Here is a 20,226-nt window from a genome sequence, read left to right on the forward strand (position 1 = left end):
CCCAACCGGACTCCTTCCCTTTCCAGGTGGTGATCCCAAGAGCACCCTGCTGCAGGCTACTCTCCATCTCAGATGCTGCTTCCTGGGGAGTCCGACTTGGGACTGTATGTACAGGAAGGGTTTGAGGGAGCGGATGCTATGATGGGATTTGGGAGCTGCCTCAGCCACTTGGTGGCCACAGGAACCTCTGCGCCTTGTGGTAGATGGAACACAAAAAGCCCCAGGCACAAGGTGGTTGTAAAACGTTTATCAGTAGTGACCTGTGAACCAGGGTGGTACAAAAGGTGGAGACAATCTGGTACCATGTATCATCGTTTATTAGATACTCCAGAAATACAGGGATAAGAGGACCCTAAAATATTAGAGGCCAGGTAGCAGTGCTTCTGGTCAGAAGCCAGGTGAATGCAATAATGATGAGAAAAGCAGAGGCAGGTGGGCTTACCTGGTGGGTTTTGGAGAAGGTTCACAGAATAAGGGATTCCGGGGATGAAACAGATGAGCATCCGACAAATGGCTTCCTCCATCTGTGTCATCAAAATAGGTCAAGGATGGGTAATGAGGGGGCTGAGGGTGGTCTCCCCAATAGCCAGCCAGGATCCCTTGCCCAGTGTGGGTCTGAGCCAGTTTCAGATGAACAATCTGGAGTCTTCAGGAGGAAGAACCCTGCAAACCAAAGGGAGAGGGTAATGGTTCCCACACTCCTGCCGCAAAGGATATTTACTTAGGGAACCATCCACAGGGGAATGAGAATACCCGAATGTCTTGAGGATTGCTGAACAGAGGGGCTGAGCTGAGACTGAAACCAGGAGACGAGTCATTGTGGACCCTCAGTTCGAGCGGGGTCACAGGAGGCCAAGTAATAAACGGAGACTTGGCCCGGGTCTGGCTCACACTGGGTTCCCTGGGTTGATGGACCCGCCCAGGGTCAATTCCCTGATTCCTGAATGTGTAAGTAGAACAGACATCTGGGGAAGTTGGTACAACCCCCCAGGCTAGTTCCTTGGCCTCTGGGGTAAGGACTATGGCAGTGGCAAGGCTGGCTCCAGGGAGGGGGAGGCAGAAATCAGTGGCACCCTTAAAGACCTAAAGAATGCAGGGGTTGGGGGAGAGGCAAGACAGGGGAAAGGGATTCAGAGGTATAAACTACTAGGTATAAAATAAGACACAAGGATGTGATACACAGCACAGAGAATAGAGCCAGGATTTTGCAATAACTGATGCCCAATGTGATGGTGTTAGAAGGTGGAGTCTTTAGGAAGCGATCAGGTCATGAGGGTGGAGCCCTCATTAATGGGATTAATGCCTTAATAAAAGAAACCCCACGGAGTTCCCCAGCCCCTCCCAGCTTGTGAGGACACAACCTGAGAAATCTGTGCCCCAGGTGAGGGCCCTCCCCCACCCCGAAATTGCTGCACCCTGATCTCAGCTTCCAGCCTCCAGAACTGTGAGAAAGAAATGTCTGTTGATAAGTTACCCAGTCTGAGTTATGGCAGCCAGAAGGGACTAAGACAGTTATCAGACTGTCGTACTGCACTGCTCAGTTCCCCGAGGGATGGACGGCTTCAGTGTTCCCTGGAATTGCCCCAGCTGCATTCAGCTCCGTTTCCCAAGATCACACCCTTTCCAGGGAAGCCCTCAGGTAATGACTTACCAACAAGGGAATATAAAGGTCCAGCCTCCTTGTCCCAACTCAGGACAGAGGTGATGGGCCACCCCCGAGTTAGAGCTCCATGTGAGACAGCCTGAGGCCCTCCTTGAAAGTGCAGTGCACCCCCTTCCCTTGCACAGGTGTGGATCCTGGGAGCACTCAATAAGCCTGCAGGTCGATCTCCACCTCAGAACTGGAGAACTGAATCTGGGACCCATGGTGATGTAGGGGAATGTCCTTGTCTGGGGAGATACATGCTGAATTATTTCTGGGTTAAATGTCATAAAGCTTGCAACTTATTTTCAACTATTCTGAAAGAAAAAAAGAAAAAAAGGGTTTGTGTGTGTGTCATGTGTGCATACTAAATGTGGCAAAATTTCAACATTAACTGGTAAACCTAGGTGACGTGTGTACCTGTGTTTATACTTCTGTTTCAACTTTTCTGTGGGTTTGAAATTTTCCAAAATAAAAGATTAAGGGGTTAAAACACACACACACACACACACACACACACACACACACACACACAGTGGCAATATAAGAGATGTAAAATGAACTTCCAGAAGTACTGCAACAGAAGACAGCAGGGTGTTGTGAGATCTAAGGTACAAGACTTTCAAAATTAAGGTAGTGTTCAACATTATCAAATGGCTACAAAACGGTCAAGCAAAGTGTCCCAGAGATTTAGCACCCAAAACGTCCCTGATAATCTTGGGGTCAGAAGTGTTAGTGGAGAAAATATTATAGGCACCCTGCCACTTAGTACCTTGCTCCTTGTCTGCAGGTTGTCATTTAGCTCAAGTATCATATTTTCCATTCTATTGGGTTTCTGGGATTTCAAAAAAATTGAATATTATGTTAAAAGTTCTGGAATGGTCCCTATAAAGAAGCACGTAGAGCCATGCAACAACTCACAATTTATTGGAGAGGCACATAAACGCAAGTACTAAATGCACTGTGATAGGTGCAAGAAGAGAGGAACACAGGAGAGAGAGGAGGGGAAGGGAGGCAGGAACACTCCAGAAGCTTCTAGAAGAAAAAAAGCACAAAAAAGTAAAGACACTGAGTTAGGTAAGCCATCACAACCTGCCTACTCATAGGCTGAATCTGGCTTAACCGTTGGATTCATTTGGCTTGCAAATTAAGACTTTAACAATGTATTCCCAATGGTTAAAAATACTGATCGAGCTATTCATCACAAAAATCCCGATTTCCCGCAGCTGGTTAAGATCTGGCAACACTCGGCTGGCGCGGGGAGAACACTCTAGGGCCGGAAACAGTTGTCCATACACTCATCCTGCTTCGCTGATTTAAGGACTTTACGTAGGTAACTGAGTCCTCTCGTCCTCTGACAGATCCCAGAGGCCGGTGAAGGGCACAGCGGCAAACTCTTACCCACCGGCAGGCCACCCGCTTCTGTAAATAAAGTTTTATTGGAACCAGGGCTGGGATTTGAAAGAGGTGAGAGGCCGGAGTGTGGGAACAGTGATTGGATTTTTACATAATTGCATTATTATTGACCTTGATTACGTTTTCTGCTGCCCGGAGGTCAGTGCCACACTGGCCACACCCTACACCCCGCCCTACTGTGAAGGGTTTCGAACGGTATGCTTAACAGCTTGGACGTGATCTAATCTATACAACGGTAAACTGCTCATTATTATTATTTTTTTTAGCAGAGGCAAGACTGGATTAGATCCGCGTCTGGGAGAGTGCTGAAGTTTCCACGCCCCAAATCGCACCCCTGCACTCATAGCCTCTCGGGTTCCCACTCTTCTCTAACACCCGCATTTCAATTTCATATCCCGGCTCCCTCCTCCGCCCCGGAACCGCTGGACGTCCCCTCCTCCTTCGTCTCCGAGAGAGCACCCCGGGAAGGCCCCAAGCACCTGCCTCCCCGGGCGCATCTTCCACCTGCGCTCCGCGCCGCCCGTTTCCTGCATCCTCCCAGGCCCGAGCGTCGATCCCGGGACCTATCGCTCTGCCCCCAACGGGGCGGAGCTTCCTCATCGGCGCGCTCCGCGCTCGGCTCGTGCTGCCTCGCCCCGGCGACCATCCAGCGGGAGGCGGAGCGAGCCCAAAATGGCGGCTCTCAGGCTGGCGCGCTCCGTGCTGCCGAGGCTTTGAGGTGGTCGCCGGGGGTCGGGGTTGCGGGGTGGGGGGCCGATTTCCCCGCCGCGGGGGGCCCTAGAGGATGAATCGGAGGCGCTGCTGAGGGGAGGCGGCGGGCCTGGAGAGACGCGGCAGCGAGGACCGCGGTGGCGTCCACGGAGCGGGATGTGCGAGAGTTACTCCAGGTCGTTGTTGAGGGTCTCGGTGGCGCAGATCTGCCAGGCGCTGGGCTGGGACTCGGTGCAGCTGAGCGCCTGCCACCTCCTCACCGACGTGCTGCAGCGCTACCTGCAGCAGCTGGGACGGGGCTGCCACCGGTACTCTGAGCTGTGTGAGTCCCGGGCTGGGTGCGGGAGGGCTGCCTCTGGCCAGTCGCGAGGGGCACCTCGGCGCTCCCCCTCGCCCTGCCGGCGTCCGAGAGGTGCTGGTCCTTCCCCACCCCCCACCCACCCCGCACCCCACCCCACGATCGGGTGTCTCCCCGGCCCCCGACGCCCCTCCGCTTCCCCCGTCGCTGGGAACTCGAGTCCTGCCTTCGGTCCCTCTTCGGCAGCCGCTAACTTCCCGCCTGCAGCCGGAGCTCTGTCCCCCCCACCCCAGCTCCCAGCTCCACACCCCCTGTTGCCCTCCTCTGCGATCTGATCATCGGTCTTCATCATCGTCTGCTCTTGGCTGCGCGCAGAACCACCTCCAGAACGCCTTACAGCTCAGTGACTTCGGTCCCTTTTCCTCCCTTGCCCGCAAACTACTACAACTAGTTGTCACAGGCGCTCCGTCTACCGGCCGTTCCTTACAAGGCTGGCCATTCTTCAGCTCCTGACAGCACGTACTCGTTGACAGCTCCCCTCCGTTAGGGACCCTGCCTCTCTCTCCTTTCTGTCTCTGTTCATTTCAGAGACAGCATCTCTGCTGACTCCTTCCCAAGGCCACCTTTGTCAGTTTCGCGTAGATCAATTCTGGCTTACCATCTGCCATCCATTGATTTCCTGCTCCTCCTTATTTTTATGTCAGTAGTTACCAAAGTGTGGTAGGGAGTTCACAAGCAATTTACAAGGCTCCCCAGGTCATCTGGCCTGCAGGAAGTGGTGTTTAAGTGAATGTCTGGGAGTAGCTGTAGCTGGTGGCCTTTACTGAGTTGGAATATTTAATAGAAGCAACACATCATCTCATTGCTGAGAGGTGTGTGTGTGGAGGGGAACTACCCCTCATTTAAGTTTCTGGGCATTATTTTTCAGGTGGTAAGCTGGGGAACCGGGTGAAGTGTTTCATGGGTATTTCGTTTTGGTTGTTAAAGCAGTTGCTCCACTGAAAAGTTGAGCCGCATGGATACACTTTACTTCTTAGGCCCCAAATTCCATTCAGCTTCCATAGTGCTGCCAGGATAATCTGGTAATCTCTCCAGGACGCACATCTGATTGTGTCATTCATAAAAATATTTCAGTTGGTTACAGGCTGAAAAATCTGAGCTCTCAAGCAGCACACACGTCCCTTTGTGAGCTAGCATTTTTCTTACCTTCTGCCACCCTGTCACCCTAAATCTGCAGCCATGCTGAGCTACCTGCCTTTCCCAAAACACTTTCAGCCATCCATTCCTGCATGCATACTGTTTCCTAGCAGCTCGTTCGCCCCCTGGTCCACCAGTAGTATGACTTCTATTTCGAGATTCACTTATCACTTACTTTAGGAAACTCGTGATATCTGTTCTCATAATTCTGTGTGTATTTCTGCTATGTTATTGAACACCTTGTTTTGTAACCATCTGTGTATATCTTTCACCCTCTCCTCTTCCCCCTACTCAGAAGACAAATTTATTATATTTGTATTCTGTAACCTAATACAGTTCCATAACAGTATAGGCACCCAGGAAATATTTGTTGAGTAATATTTGTGAACTGATAACCCACAACCATAATAACTATTTAGGCATTTCACTTTTTGAGTTTTAAACATGTGCATTTTTTGAACCCCTTGATTTCATGGACACTTCTAATCTGAATTTGGAACTGTGGAGTAGCTCTCATTCATTGTGATCTCGAAAGTACACCACCAGCACACCGCCCTCCGCTTTTCTTCTTTCCCTCCCTCCTCCCTTCCTGGTCCTTGAGTGCACTGTTACAGCATGCCTAGTCCAGATTTTGCTACCAAGTTCCCTAAATGAGGACAAATGTTCTGTACCTTTAGGTAATCAAAATGACCCTGGATACATAGTAACCGTTCCTGCCTTACACAGGGAACCAGACAGGTGCTGGCATTCCAAGCAGCCAGGTGCTCTAGAGTCATCTGGTGATCCCTGTTTTGCATTCATGTGAACCCCATTGATAATTACCCAATTCCTAGAATGATTTTCTTGCTTTTAGTGAGAATATGATGATTGGGTTCATTACTCCCTGTTGCAGTTTGGTAATTTTTTTGAAAATGCTAATTCCTGGTATACTTACTAGTTACAGATTTTTAAAGATTCTTTTCTCTACACTATTTTTATTTTAAACCAGAATTGTGTAACATCAGGTCGCCACTATGCAGTCTTATATTCTGTTTCTTTATTTCCTTTGTCTTTCTGACACACATTTACTGAGCACCACTTACGATGCGAGCTCTGTGCTACATGTTGGAGACATAGGATTACTTAGGCACGATCCCTACCCGTAAGGTGTGTACAAGGGTGTCCAAATGTCAGTAAAAACAAACTGATGGTATTTGTTCCTTTTTTAAAAAAATGATCTCAAGTTAAAGCAAGTATCGGAAGTTACTATTAACTCAACAAATAATGCATTTTAAAATTTCCCTAAGGTAACGATTTGCCAAGGCATTCAGGAGAGAAATTTCTGTATGCTTTGTATTAGACATGAAATCATGTGTGTATACACTGAAAGCAGTACACGGTATAGGTATAGGCAGTAAATAAATGCAGAAGGAATACAGCCAAGGAGAGACGCATGCGTACTCTGGGTTCCAGGCAGGATTCACGGAAAAGATGAGATTTGAGTTGAGCCGTGAAGCAAGGTTGTCTAATGTGGGGAGCACGCCAGGTAGAGAAAGCATAGCCTGAGATAATCAAGTGGGATTAAGTGAGGCGGCCAGCTTGGCACGTGTAGCCAGTTCATTTGGAAGGTGCTAGAGGAAGATGTTAAGTGGAGCGAAATCAAGTTAGGGAGGGACTTAATAGATAGAGAAATGACAATGTGGTAGAAAACACTGCATACTCCTACGGAGGGAGATAGCGTGATGAAAGTGATACTTGAAGACAACTGTGCTGTCTGTGAAGTGCAAGACAGAGGAGCTTGAAACTGTGCTGAGGCAGTGAGAGTAGGAACAGAGAGAAAGGAAAAGTTCTGAAAGCCAGGGCTGAAAAGGGTGCAGGAGGAGCATCAGAAGGTCTTGGGTGGAAATTGCAAAAATGTGGAGCAATTCAAGAGGACCACAGTTTTTAGAGTGAGAAAAGAATAATGTTTTTAAATAAGAATCGAAGAACTGAAATGTCTATTCATTTCATGTATTCTCTTTTTTTGTACGTCATAGAAGTGACCCATACTTGTGTAAAAATTCAGACTACAGAATCTTTCACGTTAGCAGCGAGTCTCCTGCCTCAACTCCTCCCTTCCCCTCTTCTGCAGCTTTCAGCCCCATAAACTGTTACAGTTGGATGTATATCCTTCCAGGAGTTTTCTGCATGGGTGTGAGCAAGCATGTGTCTAGAGTTTATAAACTTTGAATTATTCTTTTCCCTTTTACATCATGATTTAATTTCAGACAAACTGAGTTTGCTATGATTGTAGGAGATTACAGTTTAAAAAAACAGACTATTGGAAATCTGGAACTAGAATTTTCATGCACGTTTTAAAAGAAGTAGAGACCTTAAGTTTTGCTAAGGGCAAGCAGAGGAGAGACTTCCTTTTGTAAAGAGACTCTCACTGTATCTAGTGTTTTATTGTTTTTATCTCTACCCATCTTATACGATGGCTTCTAAATACATTTAAAATTTATATGTAAATTACCTTTATTGTCTAAGTCCTTTCAGCAGATTTTCTTGAATTTAAAAATCGATTCAGTGGTGTAATTCATTCCACAAATGTTTATGGAGTGCTACCTGTATGCCAACCACTGTTGTATCACTGAGCAGTAGAGAGAATGGAATGGACATTTACCAAGCTCAACATTCCATCAGTACTTATTTAGTTAAAAATAATAATAGTATTTAGGGGACATTTACTTTGTGTCAGCCACTGTTCTAGGTGCTGTTGACCATCTGTGAGTTACTTTTGACATTAGTTCTGTGCTGGCTGATGGTTAATATGAATTGTCTGTGGGTTCTGGTTGGTTGTCAGATCATATTTAAAATTGACTTTTGGAGTCAGCTTTCTAGTATTTAAACAATACGACCTTCTACTGAAAATCTATTCAATTCTTTCCAATAATTTGGGTCTTAAGTATATAATATATTTGATTCTGAGCTGCATATTTACCTAATACTTTTTTCTTGATGTTTTAAGAAATATTCATGGAATCTTCTGAGAATAATTTGCTTTGCTTTTGGCTTTGTTTCAGATGGCCGGACAGACCCAATTTTGGATGATGTTAGTGAAGCTTTCCAGCTTATGGGGGTTAGCCTTCATGAACTAGAAGACTACATCCACAACATTGAACCTGTCACTTTCCCGCATCAAATCCCTTCATTTCCTGTTAGCAAGAACAACGTACTTCAGTTTCCTCAACCCGGAAGTAAAGATGCAGAGGAAAGAAAAGAATACATCCCTGATTACATGCCACCCATTGTGTCTTCTCAAGAAGGTTTGTGGAGTTTTTTGTTTCTTGCTCATATGTTTGTAAGTATTTTAATGGGTTTTTAATCTCCTTAGGTTTCCTAACTGAATTACATAGAATGTTACGTTAACATATAAATTCTAGAAATGCATGAAAAAATTGTAATATTACTTACAAATTATTCTAACCTTTAAGCCAGCAAACTTGCAGCCTGCCTTTCCAGGCAGAGCCGTGGAATCTTCAAGGTCATGTCTGATGAGGCTTTGGTTTCCTTTGTCAGTTTTAGGTAGGGGAGAACAGAATGTGACCACAGAGAGAAGTGTGTCAAGAGACGTATTATATGAGAATGGGTTATTAAGTACATGAGAAAGCCTTTGAAGCATAAGCAAAATTGGGGTAGCTCTTCCCCTTCCCCCCTTATTATAAATGTGAGTTAGAAGATACTGGGAACAGTGAGTGAGTGAACAGTCACTAATATTATGCAGGTTTATCTATTTATCTGCATTTTATTGCGCCTTGTGGGATCTTAGTTCCCCAATCAAAGATTGAACCTGGGCTGTCAGCAGTGAGAGCATGCTGTCTGCATCTTTATGATGAGTAGAAATGTTTATGTTTGGTCACATATAATTTTCATTGTAAAATAATACCTAATCAGGCACAGTAGTCAATCCACGCAGTTCCTTTTTTCCAGCATGATTTTACATGTTGATCTTTTTAGACTCACTAAGATTTTGAAGAGATACATACATAATTTGTGGTCTCTAATGCAGGTACAAAATATTTTTTCTTGTTAGAGAAAAATTGCAGCTTTTCCATTTTTTTCTTTTCTTTAATAAATTTATTTATTTATTTATTTATTGGCTGTGTTGGGTCTTTGTTGCTGCGCACGGGCTTTCTGTAGTTGCGGCAAGCAGGGTCTACTCTTTATTGTGGTGCATGGGCTTCTCATTGCTGGGGCTTCTCATTTCTGTGTCTTCTCTTGTTGCGGAGCACAGGCTCTAGAGCGCAGGCTCAGTAGTTGTGGTGCAGGGGCTTAGTTGCTCCCTGGCATGTGGGATCTTCCTGGACCAGGGATCAAACCTGTGGCCCCTGCATTGGCAGGTAGATTCTTAACCACTGCACCACCTAGGAAGTCCCTCTTTTTTAAAATTCTAAACCCTAGATATACTTCAGGATAATGCCAGTGACGGCAGAAATAACCCTCTAACTTTTTTATTGCTGTACGTTCACATTGTTATGCTACCAACACCACTGTTCATCTCCAGGATGTTTTCATCTCCAGCTCTGTAACCATTAGACAATGACTCCTCATTGCCCCTCCCCTCAGCCCCTGGCAACCATCATTCTATTTTCTGTCTATGAATTTGACTACTCTAAGTACTTCATATAAGTGGAATCTTACTTATCTTGTGTCTGGCTTACTTCACTTAGCATAATGTCTTCAAGATTCATCTATGTTGTAGCAGGGGTCAGAATTTTTTCCCTCCTTTTAAAGACTGAATGATACCTCATTGTGGGTATTAAACCATGTTTTGTTTATTCGTTTGTTGATGGATTTGCAAATAATACTGCTATGAACATTGCGAATACCTGATTCCCTGCTTTTCAGTTCTTTGGGGTCTATACTCAGAAGAGGAATTGCTGGATCATATGGTAATTCTGTATTTAATTGTTTGAGGAACAGCTATACTATTTCCACAGTGGCTGCACCATTTTTCCTCCCCACCAGCCATTCCCGAGGGTCCCAGTTCCTTGCGGTTCATTTCTTCTGATCTCCAATTCCACTTTAATAGCATCTTGAAGTGTTACCTACTTGTTTCATGGACTAGCTTTAGACATGAAATAAATTGTTTTACAGTCTGTGTGTCAGTGTTGCCTCATCTGAAAAACTGGATGAAAACTGGCCCCAAGTCGTAGAGATTTATCCTGGGTTGGTCGTGGCGGTCAGACGCTCTGGCTCTGGGGGCAGCGGGCTCCACTGAGCAGTGCTGGTGCTGTAATCACTGTGTCCAGGTGAAGCCGTGGGTCCCGCCTGGTCATAGGCACCATGGGTGTGGAAAGCACTCGCTGTAACCTTTTGGAGGCTTGTCACAGCTTTCTGGGTTTGAGTTACTTGGAAAGACTCTGCTTGACACCTTAGCTTGGCACCTTTTCTGCTTAAAGTTCTTAGCGATTTAATCCTCATTGAAGGCAGCAATCAGTTTCACCTGTACATGTGATACAAAGTGTGCCTTCAGTAAATGTTCTTGAACTCGGTTCAGTTAAATGCTGTTTGCAGGCTCTTGGCTGCAGGAGTTCCTTGTGTCTCCTTCTTTCCTGGCCTGATGATACATGAACAGCAGGACTCGGAACACCTCCACCCGCATCTCAGTCATCCCCAGCTTTCCTTAGCAGCTGCTAAAGATCTGTCTCCTCCCCACCTTTGAATTTGTTTGTATTTGTAGCCTTTATTACCTCGGAGGAAATCTTACTGTTTGTGACTCCTGTGTAAAGCTGTTCTCTTTAAACCCCTCATTCCCTAATGTCAGTGTTTTTGATCTCAGAAACTTGTATTTGTTACAACTTCTCTAAACATATATTTATTTACTTGAAAAATATACTAGATGGGGAATTCCCTGACGGTCCAGTGGGTAGGACTCTGCGCTTTCACTGCCGAGGGTATGGATTCAATCCCTGGTCAGGGAACTAAAATTCTGCAAGCCTTGTGGCATGGCCAAAAAAATAATATATGTATCTGTGTACATACATATATATATATGTATATATAAACAAATGCATTTCAACGTTAACATTATCAAAGGAGGTTTTCTCATATAAATAGGCTGTGACTGTAAGTAGGCCTGGAATTTCCTTCTTTGCTATTGTCATTGGGTGTGATTTATTCAGCATCCTGGACCTCTTCATGAAAGTGGTGCTAAGTTAGTCCATGATGTGTCCTCTTGTACTTTAAGAATAATCTTTGTATGGCTCTGAAATTTTTAGCTGAAAGGCCACTGAGAAGTACCCAAAATTTGGAATTGTGCTAAGAAAACTTGAATGGTAATCAAATGCTGGGATGGGGTGGGGGGGGTGGAAACTGAAGGTCTTACATAGGAGGAAACTAATGGAAACTACTAAGGGAATGACTTTGTTGTATATAACCAGCCCATCAGTGGTTCTCAGAAGGATACGAGTTTTACGTCAGTGAGTTAGACAGTGGTAAAGTGTAACCCTCACGTGCATTGTCAACTGGCATGTGATTCAGCCGGAACTACTATCTTTTCCATATAAAAAGTTTTAGTCCATTTTCTCTGTGCGTTTTAGAGCTTTCTAAATCTGTTTTGTAGTTTTTATGTCATTGTATCTCCTGTTATACCTCCTGTTTAAGTTAAATTGTTTAATTTTTTTCTGGTCTTTTTGAAAATTTGGATTCAGATTCGGTTAATCACAGTTCCTGGTTCATGCACAGGTTGATCTCTGGTCCGTGCATGGCCTGCATTTGTTCATTTAGAGAGTTATTTAATTATTTTAATAATGTAATAAACCCTGATGAGCTCACTACTCAAAACCAAGGCTAGGACTTTGATTATAGTCTACGTTTAGCCCTCTTGTTTCGTTTTTATGGCGTGCAAATAATACACGATGAAATTCTCTCCAAGTGATATGGTTATCATGTTTAAATACTGCCAAGGAAACGTAACTAAGATAGCGGATTTATGCTGAGTAGTGGAGGAGTGTGAAAAACTATTCAGTGATTTTAGCTACTGACTTCTGTCTGAAATTACAATAGTAAATTTTTCAGTTTCTCTTCTGGATTATTTGAAGCAAAAGAAGAATCTGATTTCATCTGGAGTTTTCTGTAGTACAAATTATAAACATTCTAAGAGGAAAATAATGTAAGCCTTGACCACTTCTTTTTTCAGCTAACGCTTATGGATTTTCTAAGGGACAGAGATGTTGCTGATTCATACGCTCTGCATGTGGTTGGTAAGGGTGTGGTGCTGACAGGCGATACAGTAGGATGCTTAGCAAACCTTTCCCCTCATTCAGGGAAAAGGACCTAACATTCCGTCCCGTGGCTACCATTTTTTAATATAGCCACACCAGTCAACTTAATAAATCATTTACAACCTGAAGCCTCTTCTTCCACGGGCACAGCCTGTTAGAAAGTACCTAGTATTCTGGTTCGTGGTGCACAATGTGGTACAGACATGAACAGCTTCGACAATAACACCTGTTCACCAGGTTTTTTATTGTGTTTTTACTTTCCTAGGAGCCACAGACACGGTCAGGCTTTGGTCGTAGCATTTTATTAGCACAGTACTGTCGTAGGACTACCCTCTTATCAATCCTGCAACTTGGTTCATGTCAGAAAAGCATGTAAAGTCTTCTCCATGCACTGCAGTAGTCTGGCGGGTGTGGGAGCCTGGAAGGCCTTGGGGGGCAGCGGGCTGCGGTAGAAGAAGCCTGGGCTTCGTGAAGCCATTCTCATGTGACTCAACCAGTCACCGAGCTTACAGTCTCCCCAAGTCCCTTTCCAAATGTCACATCCATCATGTGTAGGAAAGGTGTAATAATACCTGCCACGTGGGTATGGTGAGGACTGAGAGATTTTGTAAGACATTTATATAGACCAGGACAGCGCTTAACACATAGGACACGTAACAACGAATGTTAGTTCCCCTCCCATCTTGCTTCCTCACTCTTGAGGAATTTCCTGTTCACTTGAAAAACAGTATACATTTGTGAAGTGACTCGACAATAAGAGTAAGTCTGCAACAGCGCTACTCGCATGCTTAGGGGCTAAGGGAACACAGACTTAGTAGCTGGGCCGGGGTGCGTGCTTGGTGGAGGGGCTCTCTGAGTGTCGGCCGTGTGAAGATGGTGTGGAGGAGATGAAGTAGAAGGAGTTCCTGCCCGTTGTGTCCGGTTATATGTTTGCGAGTGAGAGCTCTTTGGCAGTGTTTTGCACGTGCACACCCTGCGTAGACTGCTGCGGTTCTGAGGGCCGGTGCCCAGTATGTTTCACCCAAGCACGTTCTCTCCTCAGCCTGCCGAATGTATTTTCAGATTCACAACACGAACATATCTTTCTTCCCTGTTTCGTTGTGCTTGAGGAATGTGTGAAAAATAGCATTCTCTGCCAGAGTCATTGTTTGGTCAGTAAATCACTGAGCTTCTAGGTGGTCTGTTGATTGGTCCATAACATTTGAGAAGGAAAAAAGAAATAGAAACCACTTACTCTGCTTTACTTGTTGGAGGAAACGTACCAACGTCAACCTAGCAAACTTGGTAAAGATACTGTGATGTTGCTGTTAGAGTTTTTATTTTTTAAATATTTTAAATTACTTTTAGTTTTCAGAATAGTTTTAGATTTACAGAAGGATTGAAACTGTAGTACAGAGAGTCCCCATGTAGCCTGCACTCAGCTGCCTATAGTGGTAGTATCTTATCTTAATTTGGGGTGTTTGTTACCGAGCCAATGCTGGTATGTGATTATTAACTAAAGCCCATTATCTTTAGTTTTTACCTGACGTCCTTTTTCTGTTCTGGGATCCCATCCAGGGTGCTCATTGCTTTAGTCGTCACGTCTTCTGAGGCTCCTGTTGGCGGTGACAGTTTCTCAGGCTTTCCCTGTCTCTGATGACCTTGACTTTTATTTTTACCGATTTATTTTATTTTATTTTATTTTATTTTTTGGGTAGAGTTATCTTTTTTCTTCTGATGTGACTTTTATTTTTTTTGACATGCAATAAACTGCATATATTTAAAGTGTACAAGTTGATATCTCTTTCTTATTAATAATGTATATATGCCAATCCCAGTCTCCCAATTCATCCCACCCCAACACCCCCACCCCCCCCACTTATCCCCCCTTGGTGTACATATGTTTGTTCTCTATGTCTGTGTCTCCATTTCTGCCTTGTAAACCGGTTGATGTGTACCATTTTTCTAGATTCCGCATGTATGTGCTAATATACGATATTTGTTTTTCTCTTTCTGACTTACTTCACTCTGTATGACAGTCTCTAGGTCCATCCATGTCTCTACAAATGACCCAGTATCGTTCCTTTTTATGGCTGAGTAATAGTCCGTTGTATATATGTACCACATCTTCTTTATCCATTTGTCTGTTGATGGACATCTAGGTTGCTTCCATGACCTGGCTATTGTAAATAGTGCTGCAGTGAACATTGGGGTGCATGTTGCTTTTTGAATTATGGTTTTCTCTGGGTATGTGTCCAGTAGTGGGATTGCTGGGTCATATGGTAATTCTGTTTTTAGTTTAAGAAACCTCCGTACTGTTCTCTATAACCTTGATGGTTTTGAGGAGTATTGGTCAGATATATTATAGATGCCCCTCTATTGGAATTTGTCTGAGGCTTTTCTCATAATCATACTGGAATTATGAATTTTGGGGGAGGAAGACCACAGAAGTAAAGTGCCATTTCATCACATTATATTAAAGGTACATCCTGTCAGTGTGATTGATCACTGCTGATGTTGACCTTGGTCACCTGGCCGAGGTCGTGTCTTAGGTTTCTCCATGGTAAAGGTGCCCTCTTTCCCCACTTCCCACACTGTTATCTTTGGAAAGAATTCCCTACGTGTAGCCCACACTTAAGGAACGCGGAGTTACCTGCCTCCTCTTTGAACATGGACTATTTCCACACATTAAATTCTTCTGCAGAAACTATTTGAAATTCTTCTTGATTTGTCTCTTCTCCCCCAGGGCTTATGTTATGAAGCTCTTTTAAAAAAATAAACACATACAAGTTCAAAATAGTTAGCAAAAGTAACACAAGCATGTTGGGGAAAAAGAAGAAATATTGCCTAAGTATATCTAGTATAAAACGAAAGGTCCTCCCCATTTTCCTTGTACTCCCATTTGCCAAGAATAACCTTTTTTTTTAGATTGATTGATTGATTGATTGATTGATGGCTGCGTTGGGTCTTCATTCCAGTGCACAGGCTTTCTCTAGTTGTGGTGAGCAGGGGCCACTCTTTTTTGCGGTGCGCGGGCTTCTCATTGCAGTGGCTTCTCTTGTTGTGGAGCACAGGCTCTAGGCACACAGGCTTCAGTAGTTGCAGCACGTGGGCTCGGTAGTTGTGGCTCGTGGGCTCTAGAGCGCAGTCTCAGTAGTTGTGGCACACAGGCTTAGTTGCTCCACAGCATGTGGGATCTTCCTGGACCAGGGATTGAACCCGTGTCTCCTGCTTCAGCCGACGGATTCTTAACCACAGAATAACCTTGTTTAAGGTGTGAATCCTTCTATAGATCTTTTAATAGGAAATGTTTTGACTCCTTAGACTCAAGGATACGTGTCCACTTCAATTCCTGCCATTTATTTCTCAAGCTGCTGCCATCTGACTTCTCCCTCCATCTTTTTCTTTTAGCAGGTCTCACTGAGATCCCAAGTACCATCCAACTGGTTGGCTTAAAGGAAATTTTGATCCTTGCCGATCTATTTTGGGGGGGTGGGTATAGCTTAGTGAATTATTATTAAGCAAATAACTTTTAAGCACCTCCCTATTCAATACATAAAACTTTACCAACAACCCCAGAGCCTTCCGTGTGCTGAACTCTGGTCACAGCCCCTCTTCCCTCCCTCCGCTGTCCTCACTTTATAGGAAATACTGCTTTTCTTTTCTTGATAGTTTTATCTGTGGATTCTTTTATTTCTTTGCGCATCCCTCCTTTTTTTAGTTTACATGCCTTTTAAGTTTCTTTTAATCTACAGGTCATCCCTCTAATTCCCTGCCCCCACCAAATCCTTTTTTTTTTCTTACAATGTATTTTTTAAAGTATTTATTTATTTGGCTGCATCTGATCTTAGTTGGGGCATGCAGGATCCTCTTTGCAGCATGTGGGATCTTTAGTTGCGTCATGAGAACTCTTAGTTGCAGCATGTGGGATCTAGTTGAAAGTGGGCCTGCTGCATTGGGAGCGTGGAGTCTTAAGAAGTGGACCACCAGGGAAGTCCTTACTATGTATCTGTTGAGGAACCTGTGTTATGGGGCTTGTAGGATTTCCCACAGTCTGGATTTTGCTGACTGTGTACTCATGGTGCAGTTCAATGTGTTTCTTGGAAACTGGCAGCAAGAATCTAAGGACCAATCAGACTCTGGTTCAGTACCTCTGTCAAGAGAGATGTAGTGTCGGGATCCTTCATCAGGAGATGAATAATGCCTGGTTTTCACTCTTTTTGATACTGGCAGTTTCATTGCTCAATGCCTAGATCTATTCATTCATTGGGGTCGCAAGGTACTGATATTCTTTCATTTTGTTTTTATCTCATTCTTTAATTGGAATAATTTTATAAAGAAATCCTTTCCCTCATCCACTATTTAGTTACTTGTTTCATAAAGCAAAAGCAGGATGAGTACATGGTTCTTTCATTTTATCTCTCTAGTTGTCAAGATAATGAATTGGTTCCTTGCCATCTGTAGGTGACTACTTAGTTTTTTAAAAATATATCATAAAAAATATATCATTATGATATATCTTAAAATATATCTTTAAATCTTATAGATTTAAAGATATTTGTTATTTCTTTCATTACAATTCTTACCCTTATTGCAACCCAGATCGTCTCATCTTTTGGACAGTGGTGGCTTCTTCAGTCTGGCTTGCGAATCCTTTTGACGTGATGCTAGTGGTCTCTGACAGTGCCCTTGCTACCTGGTGTCTCACAGTGTCCTGGCTTATCTTGTATATTCTTGTTCCACACTGGGAATCAGTCACTTTTCCAAGAAAGCCCTGGCTTCTTGGGAAATGGCATTTCCAGTCCACAGTCCGAGCAGTTGAGGTACTTACTACAACTGGGTTGTCATTGTTTCTAGGCAGTAAGTAAACAAGTATCGATGTCATGTATATACATACAGATGTGTGAAAATACATAGGCAGTTAGCTAACAGATAGAGGACCTCAGGAGTTTATAAATATTTCCCCGTTGCTTCAAATTCATGGCTCTGGGGTTTTGCTTTTCATAGTATATCAGTAAATACTTTTGTCCCTAACAAGCATTCTGGTTCCCAGGGGTAAAGAAGATGGATAGAATGATAATGTTCCATAACTACTCGTTTGCCGTATCCTAGATGACACATGCAGTGTTAAAACTGGTACCATCCTTCATGATTCCTGAAACAGGTGAAGTTTTGTTTGCTTCTGCTCTCCTATTACTCCTCACCCCAGTTTTCTGTGGTCGCACCTTGTCAGCCATATAGCTACTTTCTTGAGTTCTGTTACATCCTTTGAGTTTTCCTAATTTTGATTTATGTTCTTCCACGTCTTTTCGACCAGCTTCAAATAGAACCTTACAGTTTTCATCTGTTTTTTGGGTATGTGTTTCTCATATACTTTGTTGTCTGTAAGGATGTTATTTTGGTATTTCATCTCTTTTTTCTCATAGGAATTGTGTAGGTGAGTGCAGGTTTTCTGAACATCTGGAAGGAAGCTGAGGGTGGTTTTTCTAGCTTTACATGCTCCCTCTTCTGCCCTTCTTGTGTAATGCACAGATGTAGCTTGCTTTCTGAGATTTTCTGTCTCATTTTCTTCCCGTGCTAGTATCTGACTCTTCTCCTCCCTTACTGCCAGCTTGCCTTTCCTTTTTGCTCAGGTGTGACTCCGGTCCCAGCAGGGTTCTCCCCAGTGAGCTCTGTCCTGGGCAGAGGAGCCAAGGATCGGGTCTGAAAGGTCCGGCAGTGGTCACACCTTCCCAGCCTCAGCCCCTCCTCTTGTTTGGCAGTCAGGACCTGCTGGGGTTTTAAGGTTCTCCTTTTTCAGAGGAATCTTCTTTCAGTCTCCCCGTTGCTTCTCACCATTGGCCCTGGCGGATGGGTAGTACTCAGGGCTCGTGGCTCTTAGTGACTCGTCCTCAGCCTCTGTGTTTTGGTGTCAAGTGGTATACTTTGTCACCTCGTTACAGTAGCTGCTCTGTTTTCATGTGGCGGTTTGGGAAGATCCCCAGACTGCGTTGCCGCGGCTGCCACTTTCTCTCAGGAGTCCCTTTATTGGGCCTTCGTGCTGCGTCGGTCACTGTTGGGCACCCCCTCAGTGACCTCGTCCTCTCTTAGCTCTTCTCATGTGACTGATTCGCTCTGTGTGCTTCTCGTGGGCTCATCTCCCGTGGCTCTTCCACCTCGAGAATGTTAGTGCTCCCAGAGGTTTCCCCTTGACCTGCTGCTTCGGTCGCTGTGCTGTGCTCCAGCGTGTGGTCTTGTCCACTCTCCTGGTTTCGCCTGTTGCCTGTACACGGCCCCTTCAGACCACACCTTTGAGAGTCTGTATCCAGTCCTGAGGGGGCCGTCTCCGCTTTGCCACAGATGCCTCAAGTTGGCACATCCAGGGCTGCACGCAGTGTCTCCCCTTTGATCACCTATGTTCTCTGTTCCTGTCGATGGTGCGGTCTGATGGCAGCCTTGGCTTGGGCCCCTCCCCTTATTCTGCTCCTTTGGTCCCATAACCAATTCTGCTAATTTTCTTTCCTAAAAATGTCTGAAACACTGCCCGAGCATCCCCTTTGTCTAAACCTTTCTCTCTCGCCTGGACTGCCCTTACCTCCCACGATAAAGTGCTAAATAGAAGCGAGTCTGCCCCTTGTGTAGAGCGCTGTCGGCTCCCCACCGCGCACAGGAGCAGTGAGCGCGGCTTGAGTCTCAAACAGACCACAAGTGTCTGTGGAGAGCAGTTTTTTTTCCTTCAAGATAAAGATAGCTTTAATCATTCTGGAGAAAAGGCATTTATTCTTCCAACTTAGATTATTCACTCGCTGAATAGAAGTATGTTAATGAGGAAATCTGCATGGCTTTTCTGTCACTAAAATGTCAATATTTGTTTATTTGAGAATAGAAATATAAAAGCTTGATACCACATGGCGAATTTATAAACCTTATCTCATTTAATCTGGAAACAACCCCAAAGGCAGATGCTATTATCACTCCCACTTTACAGACGGAGAAATGAAAGTGCAAAAAAAAAAGGTTTCGATTAACTTGCCGTGTGTTGCATGGTGCCCTGGGAGCAGGGCTGGGTTCGGTTTTGTTGATTCCATGCAGTGCCACATGGCGTGTGGATGCCCATGGTGTGGAGTCCTGCACGGGGAGCTGGGACTGACAGCGGAGAGTAAGGTGTCCCCTTCTCCCCACGCTGGACCTTTCCTTCCGTGGTTGTTGGAAATCTCTGCCTGGGCAGGGCCTTCTTGAGTGGGGCAGAACCGTCATCAAGCCCGTCTTCTCAGTAAACAGGCTTGCAGAAGGCGTCCTGGTCCCGAGTCCAGCCCCATGGCCAGCCCTTCCCTGGACCCTCTCAGGGTCTCCCCCGCCGACCTCCCAGGGCAGGGGCGGGAGGGTCTGGGCTAAGTTTATTCTGTGTATCCTAGGTTGTTGCCTGGAGGCATTGTGTTGTCTGTTTGTTTTTCTTAATCCTACAGCATCTGAGCCCAAAGGTTCCATCTGAAGTGATGTGAAGGGTTGATACATGCTGAGCTGTCCATGATGTTAAGGACAGATTTCGGAGCGTGCACCTATAGGGCCCTCATGATGAGACTTCTGTCTGTGTTTACGTATTAGTGTCTTGCCCCTCATTGCTTCAGGCTTTAATCTCCAGAATTATTAACTTGCTTATGTTTCCCCAAAGGAGCCACGTACCTGTGTATCTTTACTCAGGCTGGTCTGGAGTCCCCTCCTCAGCCCGGCTCCTGGGGATGCCTGTGTGACATGTGTCT

General features: G+C 44.7%; 1 protein-coding gene across 2 annotated transcripts in view; it reads left to right on the top strand.

Annotated features, from left to right (window-relative positions):
* Positions 1–3,768: 3,768 nt before the first annotated feature.
* The window catches only part of TAF3 (TATA-box binding protein associated factor 3), a 140,103-nt gene continuing 123,645 nt past the window's right edge, over positions 3,769–20,226 (top strand). For both annotated transcript variants that reach the window (XM_057733012.1, XM_057733014.1), the window contains exons 1-2: positions 3,769–4,091; positions 8,306–8,548. In XM_057733012.1, the coding sequence (XP_057588995.1) occupies positions 3,926–4,091; positions 8,306–8,548 (409 nt within the window). In that variant the 5' untranslated portion in view covers positions 3,769–3,925. The remainder of the gene's footprint in view (positions 4,092–8,305; positions 8,549–20,226) is intronic.

Source organism: Hippopotamus amphibius, chromosome 4 (genome assembly GCF_030028045.1).
Source record: "Hippopotamus amphibius kiboko isolate mHipAmp2 chromosome 4, mHipAmp2.hap2, whole genome shotgun sequence".
NCBI classification, from domain to species: Eukaryota; Metazoa; Chordata; class Mammalia; order Artiodactyla; family Hippopotamidae; genus Hippopotamus; species Hippopotamus amphibius.